At 59.1% G+C, this 12,116-nt stretch overlaps 1 protein-coding gene across 3 annotated transcripts in view; it reads left to right on the forward strand.

The window, feature by feature from the left end:
• Positions 1–12,116, forward strand: part of NEK6 (NIMA related kinase 6) — an 85,404-nt gene that overhangs the window by 68,815 nt on the left and 4,473 nt on the right. For all 3 annotated transcript variants that reach the window (XM_042964130.1, XM_015543074.2, XM_007094385.3), the window contains exons 8-9: positions 3,378–3,472; positions 11,352–11,465. In XM_042964130.1, the coding sequence (XP_042820064.1) occupies positions 3,378–3,472; positions 11,352–11,465 (209 nt within the window). The remainder of the gene's footprint in view (positions 1–3,377; positions 3,473–11,351; positions 11,466–12,116) is intronic.

Consider the following 12,116-nt stretch of genomic DNA (forward strand, 5'->3'; position numbering starts at 1 on the left):
TTTCTCTGTGTCCTTCTAGACACTTTCGGGGACTGGAAACTCACTGCTTCCTGATGGGCCCACTCCTGGGAGGGCCCAGCACAACATCAAGGCTCCGTTAACACTGGATGCAGGACAGATGAATGGGTGGACTGATGGATAGATGAACAGACCATAGATAGACTGATGGATGGGTAGATAAGCAGACAATAGATGGGTGATTATGGATGGATGGATGGATGGATGGATGGATGGATGGACGGACAGGCAGATGGATAGAATCTGCAGCGCTGGCATCTTAGAAGAAAGTTCACGTTCATCTGGGTGTTTGCCTTTCCCCCGCGCTGTGGAAACGGGTAAAAGCAAAAGGAGCCATGGAGAGGTTGAAGGTTGGGTGCAGCATGGGGGAGAAGTGGTGCTCCCTGACCTTTCTTTCCCCACGTTCCCCAAGGCCTTCACCACAGGCAGGCCCGAGGAGGGAGAAAGTGGTGACAGAAAAGAGGGACAACCCAGAAGTCCAGGCCTCACCGAGCAGCTAGCTTTCCCTGGCTGGGGGAGGGGCAGCTTACCTGGACAGCATGTGCAAAGGCACAGAGGTGAACTGAAGAGCAGGTAGGGTTGGGCTGGGGTGCAGTATGAGGGTCTCAAGCAGGGGCCGGGCACTCGAAGTCTTCTCTTTCAGGTGGGCCTGGCCACGCTGCAGGGCATCTGTCCCAAGTTGCTCCCGTAGAGGCCCAGGTGGGTCTAAGATGAGCAGAGGACAAGACTGAGGGTGGCGAGAGGCGTCGGGACCAGCCTGTGCTCGCAGCGCCCAGGGCCTGGGCCAGGAGTAGGGGTGAAATGTGGCCAGCAGCGGACACTGCTGTCCCTTGCTGAGGGACAGGGCCCCTGACCTCCATCCACAGCCTTCCTGGTGCCAGAGTCCCTTACCGTCTGGTCTGAGAGCTGGTCATCCACTTCGTATTTGCCCATTCATTTTGCTCCCTCGTGACCAGAATATACAGGAGGTTGCATATAGGACGCCGTCTCTCCAACATGCATTTAAGTGATGGCTGCTGCCCTTGCTGAGGACTGCTGCCATCAAAGGGTGTTGGTGTCCACATACGGCACCAACCAGTAGGCTCCTCCACGGCAGTACATTAAACAGGTGTGCATTAGGCTGCAAGAAAAAGGTGTTAACAGTGACGACGCGGGGACGGATTCATTGACTCTGTGAGTCGGCACTTAGAAGATGCCCCCCAGGGGCCTGGTCCTGCACAGGGCACCGGGACCCTCTGGTTAACAAGGTCCTGCCCCAGGGCGCTCAAGCCCAGAGCAGGGCTTCCCATCACTCTTCACAGCCTTTACAAGTTGGCCGTGGTAAGTCCTCATCCGTCTCTAATGACTTGAGAAAACGCTAGAAGGTAATCAAGTTTTCAAGCAGCTAAACTTTTCAATGTAAAGGACCGTCCTTGAGTTTGAGATTGTGAGTTCTTCCACTTATTCTAGTGTTAAACCGCCTTCTCTTTTTATAATAATAGTGCCACTAACTGGCAGTTGGGGTTTTGTACTTTTAAAACCACCTGACCTGGCAAAATCAAAGTTGCCCCAGGAAGTCTTTGGCCCACGAGTTTCTGAGGCCTGGGCCCCTGCTTTAGGGCGCCTGTCGTTTTCCAGCTCACTGAAAGGCCTGTTCTCCCTCAGGGTCGCGCGTGTTTCGTGACGCAGGACATCCTTCCATCGCAGGTCATAAGCCACATGTCAGGCTCAGCCTCTGCCGAGCTGGACTCCGGCTCCCTTTTTTTTTTTTTTTAAAGTTTATTTATTTTTGAGAGAGAGAGAGCATAAATGGGGCGGGGTGGGGAGGGGCAGAGAGAGAGGGAGACACAGAATCCGAAGCAGGCTCCAGGCTCCGAGCTTCCGCACAGAGCCTGACGCGGGGCTCGAACTCACAAACTGTGAGATCATGACCTGAGCTGAAGTCGGACGCTCAACCGACTGAGCCACCCAGGCGCCCCTGGACTCCGGCTCCTTACACAGACTCTGGCTGGAGCAGCAGCAGCCACCATCATGTCCAGGTGGCATCTGCAGGCCAGTGGAAATGTTCTCTGTGTAGCAACCTTTAAGGTCTGATCGCAAAGCATCCAGGACAGTCATCCTCCGAATGGACTGGGATCAGAGTCTCAGACCACAGATCTGTTTACAAATCCTGACTCTGGGCCCCTCCTCCGCCCCGCCAAAGCAGCCCCTCTGCTGCAGTTTGCATGCCTCTGGTGATGAGGAGCTCACCTCCTCTCAGGACACCCTCTCATCTTTGTACAATTAATTCCGCATCGTCAAGGGTGTGCCCCCTCTGCTTTTTAACTGAATTCTCACGTATATACATACGCTGTTCTTGATAAAAATGGAATCAGATAGCGCATGCCCTTCTGTCATGGTTGCTTTCACTCAACACCGTGTCTGCGAGATCGACCAGTTTCGTGGCTCCTGTTTGTTGTGCTTATTGGCCGCTTGGAAATTCTCTTTTGTGAAGTGCCCTTTCAAATCTTTTGCTAACTTGAGAGAGGGGGTTGTTTGTCTTTTACTTACTGAATTATAGATGCTTTAAAATATTCTGTGTACGGGGCCGTTGTTGGGTATATGTATGGAAGGACTGTTTTCTTCCAGCCTGCAGCTTGCCTTGACTCTCTAAATGGTCTTTTGGGGAACTGAAGTCCGTAATTTTAGTGAAGTCTAATTTATCAGTCTTTTCTTTTATGGTTATTATCTTTTCTGTCCTCGGTTTGATTTAAGACATCTTGGCCAACCCCAAGTCTGGACATGCCGTTTGGTGCCAGCCAAGGGTAGTGGCTAAGAGCTCACTTCCTGGAGCCTAAAGATCTGTGTTTGAACCGTAGTCCTGCCGCTTTTCTGAGCCTCCATTTCCCCATCTGTAAAGTGGGTATGCCTCCTTGGGGGACTGTTAGGAACACGAATGTTAGGTCAGCATTAACAGGTTTTTTGGGGTTTTTTTTTTTTCCTTCCCACTGTTGAGAAATCTGGACTCTTCTAGGATTCAAGCACTCACCCTAAAGGACATTTGATCAGTTGCTTCCCGGAGCCTGGCCACTGCATCCCACACCCCCGGGCCCTTGGCAGAAACACTGTCCCCAACTGCCCAGTCCCCAGGCTGATTCTCAGGTGTGAGGAGGTCCCTGTCCCCAGGGGCTTTAGCACCATACCCAGTGTGGGAGCTCCGGTCCTGTCCAGCATCTCCTCTGGCTGAGGGGGGACAGGCGGAGAGTGAGAGGGGGCTGCCCAGGCACCCAGGGAGACCAAGGCTGGATCTCTCCCCAGCCTCCACACCTTCCCCTCCCCCTTACGTCCTTCCCCGCACAGAGCATAAGCACCCACCCCTCTTCCGTCTTCCTGTGTTGCAGTGGGGACGCCGTACTACATGTCACCGGAGAGGATCCACGAGAATGGCTACAACTTCAAGTCCGACATCTGGTCTCTGGGCTGTTTGCTGTATGAGGTGAGTGTCTGCCTCACGGCTCAGCGGCGTTCAGGGAGGCATGCGTGTCAGGGACCCAGCCGGGGCAGGGCTCCCCCGACCGGCTCAAGGTGGGAACCCAGGGATGTACGGTGTCCACCTGTGACATGGGCACCATCTGGGTCCTGTCCTTCACCCCACTCAGCCCATCGTCTGCCTGATTAACACCGTTGGGCTGGAGGACATTGTTAGATGTGTGACCAGTGGCAGACTGGGTTCCATGCCACCCTTGGGCAGCTCAGAGGGAGACAGACTAGAAACAGAGTCCAGTGTCTGCCTGTGGCACAGGCAGGGGGTCTGGTTGCCCCAGTTTCCCTGGTAACCAGGGTGCTCCTGTCCACTGTTTGACATTCACCCATGCCTCAGGCTTCTGTTGGGGACAGAAGGGGTCAGCTCTGGCCCATGCTTCTGAAGCCCTCGCCACAGAGGGTGTCCACACTCTCCCGGGCTCAGCAATATGGGTCTCACTAAAGACCACTGTTCCCTCCCGTGAGCCATGAAATGGAGCCACCAAATGGCCACTTCCAGATGTGGTGGTCAATCAGGATGGAAGGACGGGAATATTTCTGAGTCTCGGCAGGCTCAGACATGAGACGCCACGAACAAACAGAAGCTCCCGCTCATTCTGGCCAGCCACCCTTGGGGGTCTGGGAGCACAAGCCATTCTTAGCCATGAAGCTGTTGCAGCCGCCAGTGGGAGGGCAGGGGGCCTGAGCCCTCCCGTGTCTTCACGCTGGCAGCCACACCCTCCAGCACCCTGGCCCTGGCCCCGTCGTGCTGGGCAGCTCTGGGATTCTGTGCATCCTGCTGAGCCCGCCTCTCCATCTGTAAAATGGGAATAGTACCCATCCTGCACCGTCACCGTCCAGATAAATGCAACAACAGATGTGAAAAGCTTTGACAATCCTCCAAGGGCCATGAGACCAGAAAGCACGGTTTGCTTTCAAAATTGGAACCTTGATTATTTTTCTGCTTTCCCCGGAGCTGACTTGAGCACACGTGGGGTCTGGCTCAGAAGTGAGAAGCTGAAGAGGCCCCTTATCACGCTGACGTGGCCCGTGACCGCCAGGGCGGCGACGCTCAAGGTAGCAGCCAGGGGCCACCGGGAGTGTGTGGGTGTCACGGAGACTGGTTTCTTGGCTTCCTTGGGACTTTTGCCTCTGGGAATTGACCTCACAGTCCTTGGGCGTGAACTTAAGGAAAAAGCTGCCCACTGCTGATCCACGTGGGGACCGTGGTTGCCCCTGTGGTCGGGGCCTTTGGCAGTAGGGTCCCCCCCTCCCCACGTTACTGATTGAGACTCTGAGGTCAAAACTGATCCCTTTGCAAGGTTGAAACTTCGCAGCAACTCAAATGCTTTTAAGAGCAGACATTTCATTTTAAATAAGCAACCTAGTGGTTAAAGAGGAAGCCAGGTGGCATTTGTGCCTGGGACCCCCTTCTCCCGGAGGTCAGCAGTGTGGGCCACCCACGGTGTCATCTTGAAGGTCTGAGGGGGAGTCGGACCCTGACTGTCAGAGATGGGGAGCAGACCTGCTTTCCGGGACCCCACAGGGCATCTGTGGTGGGAGGAATTCTTTTAATGGCCACTGAACGGGAGCAGCCGGGGTGCGGTGGTGCCCACCTGGTGGCCGCAGTGGATCAGGGAGCGCAGGGCAGTTCCTGGCCCCCTCAGGCGGAAGAGGGCTGCGTTCTGTGTCCTTCCCCGTCCCTGTCTCCCTCCACAGCCCGGCTGCCGTGGGGTTTGGGAGTCAGAGTGGTTGAGGTTGAGCAGGGGGGTGGGCGGTGACCTTGGGAAGGACAGTGGGGGCGGGAGGGAATGTGGAGGGGAATTGGCGTCTTTAGCAACAAGAGAAAAGAGATGAAAGTCGGAACTCTCCTCAGCAAGGATGACAGGAAAGGAAAGAAACCCGCTTTTACTGGGTGCCCCACGTGCCTGCACATTCGTAATAGCCCCAGAGGGCTTGTTCGGTTGCGTTTTGCCTACAGTGAATGAAAGCCAGGTGGGCAAAGCTCCGGAGTCTCAGAATCTCTGGCACCGGTATCTGCCTCCCAAGATGAATCCTGACTTCGGGGTCTCTCCAGCCATCTCTCCAAGTACAGTCTCTTCTTCAGGTGAACACCAGGGCCACCAGGGCTAAGGCCGGTGACAAAGCCAAGCCCACCCTCCCTGGGCTCCGTGCTCCTGTACCCACAGCCCTGCCCCCCTGCCCCTCTGAGGAGGGGGTTCCAGCCCCCCACTAACCGGGCGTCGTCCACCCCGGGGTCAGTCTTCAGGGGGCCGGACTGCCGCTCCCGGTCTCCCCAGGACCAGGCAGATGCCCTCCGCGTAGCAGGGGGCAGGGCGTGCGAGTTTGAATCCGACTGTGCGCGCGCGTGCACGCAGCTAACTCACGTGGCTGCGGTAATTTGGGTGAGAGCGCGCAGGATCCTGGTGTGGGGCCACTTTGGGCAGAAGGACCTGCGTTCAGAGCTCAGCTGCCCCCTCACCCCATGAAGGCCCTGGGGCAAGTCAGCGTCTCCTTCCAGGAGCTTCCGTCGCCCCAGTACAAAATGGGGTCACACCGTCCCTTGCTGTGAGGCACCAACAGAGCGTGGCTCAGAGAAAGCCCTCTGGCAATGGCAGGCAGGTCACTGAAGTTCATTATCCCCCGCCCCTGCCCCCCCCCCGCCCCCCCACCCCTGCTGCCCGGAGCTGCTGACCCAGTGCGGGCCGATCAGTTGGCATCTACCCCACAACTGGCCACGTTTCCCTTTTTGCTTTGGCCAGCAGGAAACCAGAGTGCAGCTTGGCCCCCTTTTCCATGGAGGACTCAGCTTTGTCCCCCTGCCTTCATGGATATCGTCCCTGGTCCAGATGGTTTGGTCCTCTTATTTTTCCATTCCGGGCTTGGGATTTCCGTAAGCCGCTCCCTGCCTCTGTGAACCCCGAGGGTCTGCAAACATAAACAGACACGCGGGCCACCGACCAGGGTGTGAGCCCAGGGTGGGTGCGGCAGGCGGCAGGCTCATCTCCCCGGGGCCAGAGGGTGGCAGCTGGCTCCCTGTGCTTGCGCCAAGCCCCGGGCACAGAGCCGCCCTGCTCCCTGCCCGAGCCTTTGTCTCGGCTTCTGGAGGCCGATGCCCACCCAGGCCTGCCACACTCGGCCCGTGGGTTCCCGGTAGGCGGTCCTCTGGGTCTCGGCGGCACCTAAACGCGCGTCTAACAAGGCAGCGTCCGTGTTCGTGGCTCACCAGCACCAGCCTCTCGTTCAGCTGAGCTGATTTACGTGTCGGCAGCATGGGGGGCCGCACAGCTGGCAGCCAGGGAGGGACGTGTTGGCAGTGGGAGGTCAATGAAATCAGTCAATTCCTTCGGGCACTGACATCCTTGGGGACAGCAGGCACTGATCTAAGGACCTGGGCCTCCCACAGAAGAGGGCTAGTGTGGCTGATGTGGCCAGCCGTGGCCAGCCTCTCGGAGGATGTCAGGCGGCAGGGGCTCTGCTGCGGGCCACCACCCCTCTCCCCACACCCCCGGCCCCGCGGGGAGCGGATGTTTTCCCAGCAGACAGGGAGGGAGATGCATCTGTGCCCAGGGCTTGGTAATTGGGAGGAAACATCCCGCAGACACGGCTGGAGCTCCCGCTAAGCAGCCTGTGGTGGGTTCCAGGAGCGCCGGCGAGAGGAGCTGCCACAGAGGCTCCGTGCCCACGCAGCCCCTCCAGACCACATCTGAGGATTCGGCGTGGCTCCTGAGGGACACACCTGAACCCGGTGGGGGCGGGGGGTGCGTGAGGTCTGGGGCGACAGCACAGAGCGAGAGAAAACCTGCCCGATGCGGCCAGGCCTGCCCTTCCGGGAGCCCCAGCTTGGACTGGAAGTCTCAAAAGCCCCCCGTGTGAGTTTCCTCTGGCTGCTGTAACAGGTTATCACGAAGTCGAAAACAACATTATCCACTTACCGTTCTGGGGGCCGGAAATCCAGAATCGATTTCAGTGGACAGCACGTGTTGGTGAGGCTGGTTCCTTCTCTGGGTTCTAGGGAGAGCCCATTTCCTTGCCTTTTCCATGGAAAATAGGTGACCTGCATTCCTTGGCTCGTGACCCCCTCCTCATAGCACTGTGGCGACACGTCTCCTCCTCTGCAGTCAAATCCCCCTCGGCCTCCCTCATGTAAGGACACTTGTGGTTACATTTAGGACCCACTTGGACCAACCAGAAGAACCTGCCATCTGGGGCACTTAATTCGATCACATCTGCTGACTCCCTTTTGGAATTTAAGGTAACACGTTCACAGGCTTCAAGGATTAAGAGACAGACGTTTCTGGGAGCCTTTACTCAGCCCACCATGCCCCTTTCACGGCATCCCCATATCCAGGGAGGAACTCCTGAGGTCACTTTAAGATGCTGATGTTGACCCGTGGCTAGTGAGGAGCTGCCACAAAGCACCGGCTTGTGTCCCCCAGGAGTGGGCGCAAACTGGGATCTGTCTTGAAGAGGTCAGCACCAGGAGAAACCGGCCAATTGGCTCAGCAGCGGGGAGCCCCGCCAGGCCAGCGCCGCCCGGGACGTTGGGGTGAATCGGGGAAATCACGCTAGGCCAGTCCCAGCCTGGCTCTGTGCGAGGAAACTGAGGCTCGGAGAAGCGGAGAGACTTCCCAGGGTCACACAGCAGGAAAGTGGCCAGGATGGGCGCTTGTCCCCAGGCTGCCTGTCGGAGCCCACTCCCCTGTGGACAGGAGCCAGGCCCTGGCCACGCAGGACGGGCAGGCCTTCTGGAGTAGGCGCCCCTGGTGGAGAAAGGGACCCGGGCCTCTGCCCAGAGCCCCTGGGAGACGAAAGACCAGGTTGTGAGGAGCCAGGAGCCCCAAGTGACTTCAGCAGCCTCCCCTCTGTCCCAGAGATGCTGGGGCTTGGCCTTGTTAGAAGGCCCGGGGCTTTGTTTTCACTACAGTCCGGCGGACTGGCCGGGCTCTGCGGAATTTATTTATTTACACGAGAGCTCAGCTCTGAAGCACGAGCTGAAGGAATTGGCTCATCCGGTGCCAGCCTCAGGATCTTCGGCGGGGGACCTTCTCACAGCAGCCTCAAGGGACTGAGACCCAGCAAGAAAGCAGTGGGGGAAACAGACTAAGAATCAGCCGCCCCTGGCGCAGAGGCGCGTTTGGAATCGTGGCTTGACCCAGAGCGTGGTCCGGCTGCCCTTTACCTCGTGGCAGAACAGGGCTGCAGACCGCTTGGTGATTGGCCTCTGGGAGACACTAGGTGACAAGATGGGCGTCGGAGGCCCCGACAGAGCAGGAGTCAAAGGCAGTTGCCCTTCTTCCTGTGACACCTCAGATCGCACACCAGTCTCTCCGAGCTCCCCCGGCGGGGGCTAGTGCCGGCACTCTCCCGGGTCCCCGGTCGTGTGTCATCCCGATAACGCCACAGAGGGACAGTTCTGCATTTGAGGAGCAGCGCTGAGAGCCACGGCTCCAGCAGCCCTGACAGACGGCCAGGATCGGCCCCAGACGGCGATTCCTCCTCTGCGTCGCCCGTGCAGACGTGGGTGGTCGCCGGTGCGAGGATCTCGTCGTTCGGGGTAATCGTTCTAATCCCAGCCTCTCGGGCAGCCCGAGGTTCCTTCACAGCCCAGTGCCCTGATCCGGGTGGAAGGCCCAGGGCCCGCAGCTGGAGGGGCAGCGGGGGGGATGTCGCTGCCACTAGAATCTGCCTGTGTGGATGGAGAAGCCGCTGTCAGCGGGGAGGCCGGGGGGAGGGCTTCCCTGGTGGAGCCGCTGCCGACCCCGGTCAGGCCTGTGTGGGAGGGTGCCGGAAAGGAGGCAGGGGTGCGCTGAAGGCCACCGATTTCTGGGGCCCTTTTGGACTCCTAAACAGCAAGGTTTGTGCAGATCAGGTTGGCTCGTCGAAGGGCTTCGCCAGCCTCCCAGCTCCGACACATGGAAAGTCAGGGCCTGTGTTAGTGGACCAACATTTTAAATGTCCTTTCTACTCTGAACAGAAACACTTTCCAGGAAAATCTGTCTTAATCATCTAGCCACGACTCGCGGGGCACGCAGATCACCCCGAGTGACCGCCCCGGAGCCTCAGCTGCTCTCCGCTGTGGCAACAGATGTCCTTTTGAAGCTGCCCAATTAACCCTTTGCACCCGAGGCTCTCATTTTAACTATTGGAAACGCATCACCCGAGCGATGCCGTTTTGCACACTCAGTGGTAAAGCCAGCTCCCCGTCAGGCTGGCGGAGCCCGCGGTGGGCAGGGCCTCCACGTACACAGCCTTCCCTGCCGAGGACCAGGGCCACTCCCCGCAGCCCTCCTCAGGGCGGGTCGGAGTCCCTGGTCACGGGAGGAGGGGTGAGGCCGGCCCTGAACATCCACCTGAAAGCTCGAGCGTGGCCCAGGCACCTGGGCGCACAGGTGCCGCCCCGGGCAGACGCCTGGACCGGGGTCAGAGGAAACCAGAGTCTCCCGGTCACGCTCAGCTGCTTCCCCAAAGGCCGTGTGTCGACCCAAGGATGCTGCCTGGGTCTGAAGCCCCCTGGGCCCTCCTGAAGGAGGCCGGCCCTGCCCTGGGGGCCACCGGACCTGTTCACGGGGGTGCACAGAGGTTGGGGGCAGACCGGGACACTAAAGCTAGCGGGCACCCATAAACCCAGCACCCGTGGGCTCCCTCCTGCCCTGAGATCACGCTTGCTGGCCTGTCCTCCGGGGCCCGAGGACAAGTGAGGAGTCCTCGGGTAGCCCAGTGCCCCGGCCAAGGAGTCTGCACATAGTGGCCTTGGCAGCCCGGCTCCTCGAAGGGAACCGAGGCCAAACGGACGGGCAGGCACAATTACCCAAGGGCACTTCATCAGCGGGAGGCGTTGGGCCGTCTCTCGGCGGCAGGCGACAGTGAGTGGGAGTGACAAGAAGCACTTGAATCCCATCGTGGATTAATCAGCAGATGGGGCCGGCGGGCACTGCGCTGGGCCGCCACGCGGCTGCCTGACGGAGCCGCCCGTAGCTCCCACGTACCCCCTCTGAAGACACCCCGCCAGTAGTGCCCTGAACGGTCGGGGTGGGGAGTCCGGGAAGCCTCAGCTCCTGGCGCCTCTGGTGCCAGCCACGCCTCCCCACAGCCCTGTGCGTGGAGCGTCTTTGCGTTTTATGGACGAAGAGACCAGAGGGCAGAAGACAGAAGACGCAGCAGGCAGAGCGCAGAGCCGGGCACTTGCTCCCACCTTGGAGCTTCTGCCCAGCGGAGGGTCCCAGGCCCCTGCAGTCGGTGGCCGGCGGCCAGCCTTCTTCCTCCCGCCCCTCCTCCCTGATGATGTCTGGGCGTCCAGCTTCCAAAGAGAACCCTGAACTCGCAGCTAGCGAAATAGCCAGAATGCAAACCAAAACCTTACCTCCCCACCACTCCCAACACGCTAGTCCTCAGGTAAGTAATTCCGTAAATGTACTCCTCGGACATCCTCCCACGGGTGTCTTTGGAATTGCTTCTTAGAAGTAGAAGACAGGGTACCAGAGCGGGCCTGCTGGGCCCCGATCCCAGTGAGCAGAGCCTCTTTCCGTCTGCCGGCGCGGCACGCACGGCCAAAACTCAGGCCTTGGGAGCTGAGGTGTGAGGCGGGGTGTGCCTGCGCGAGGCTGGCCCCGCCTCGTTGCCCTTCGGGTTTTGTCACTGAAACCTTGTGCCGCTTGCTTTGCTTATAAGACAAGGATCACGTTAAAACTGCTGCTTTCTATTGAATCCCAGCTTCGTCGGGGTTGTGAAGCCAGCCTGCCCGACAGTCGCAGCAAGGACCAGAGAAGGACCGTACGGCCATCCGGAGCGGTCCCTTTTGTCCCCGGACCTCAGGGCTGCAAACTCATGCCTCTCACCCTCTCCCCTTGCAGATGGCAGCTCTCCAGAGCCCCTTCTATGGAGATAAAATGAATCTCTTCTCCCTCTGCCAGAAGATCGAGCAATGTGACTACCCACCTCTCCCTGGAGAACATTACTCTGAGAAGGTGGGTTTGCTGTCACCAGACCTGGGGACTCCGATGGCCAGCAGTGGCTCACGAGCAGAGGCATCTTGTGGGGTTGGGCGGGGGTTCACCTCGCCGGGTGGACATTTCTGGGAAAGCGACTCAGTGAGGGGGCAAAGTAGATTAGTTTTACGGGAGAGGTTTCACAGACACCAGTGTGGGCCCCCAGCAGCAGTCTGTGGCCTGCCCACCGGCACCGAATCCAGCAGGAGCTGGCCGGGGAGGCCCCGTGGGCACACTTCTGCCCTTTTGGCTCCCAACCCGGTGCTTGAGTGGGACGCTCGCTGCTGCGGGTCGCGGAGACGGGCTCCACGTGGTGTCGGACAACAGGAACCAGATGCGGAGGCGGGAGGCGGCGGGGCCTTGGCTTGCCCCGTAGCCCGGCCGGCCGGCTGCTACTCCGCTCCCACGACCGGAAGCCACGGCAAGCGGACTGGTCTCCCTACTGTCACAGACCTGAGTCACACCTTGGGTTCTTACCGTCAGCGTTCTGCTCTGGGTCCAGACGGACAGGTCTGGCATTGGGTCGTGCCAGCTACTGGCTGAGCGTCCCCTTCCTCAGGTCCGTCTTCTTGAAAATAGGGCTAAGATTTCACCTTTGTGAATCAAATGTGAAGGTGAAATGGCAGGTTT

The sequence above is a fragment of the Panthera tigris genome, chromosome D4, assembly GCF_018350195.1.
Source record: "Panthera tigris isolate Pti1 chromosome D4, P.tigris_Pti1_mat1.1, whole genome shotgun sequence".
Classification (NCBI taxonomy): Eukaryota; Metazoa; Chordata; class Mammalia; order Carnivora; family Felidae; genus Panthera; species Panthera tigris.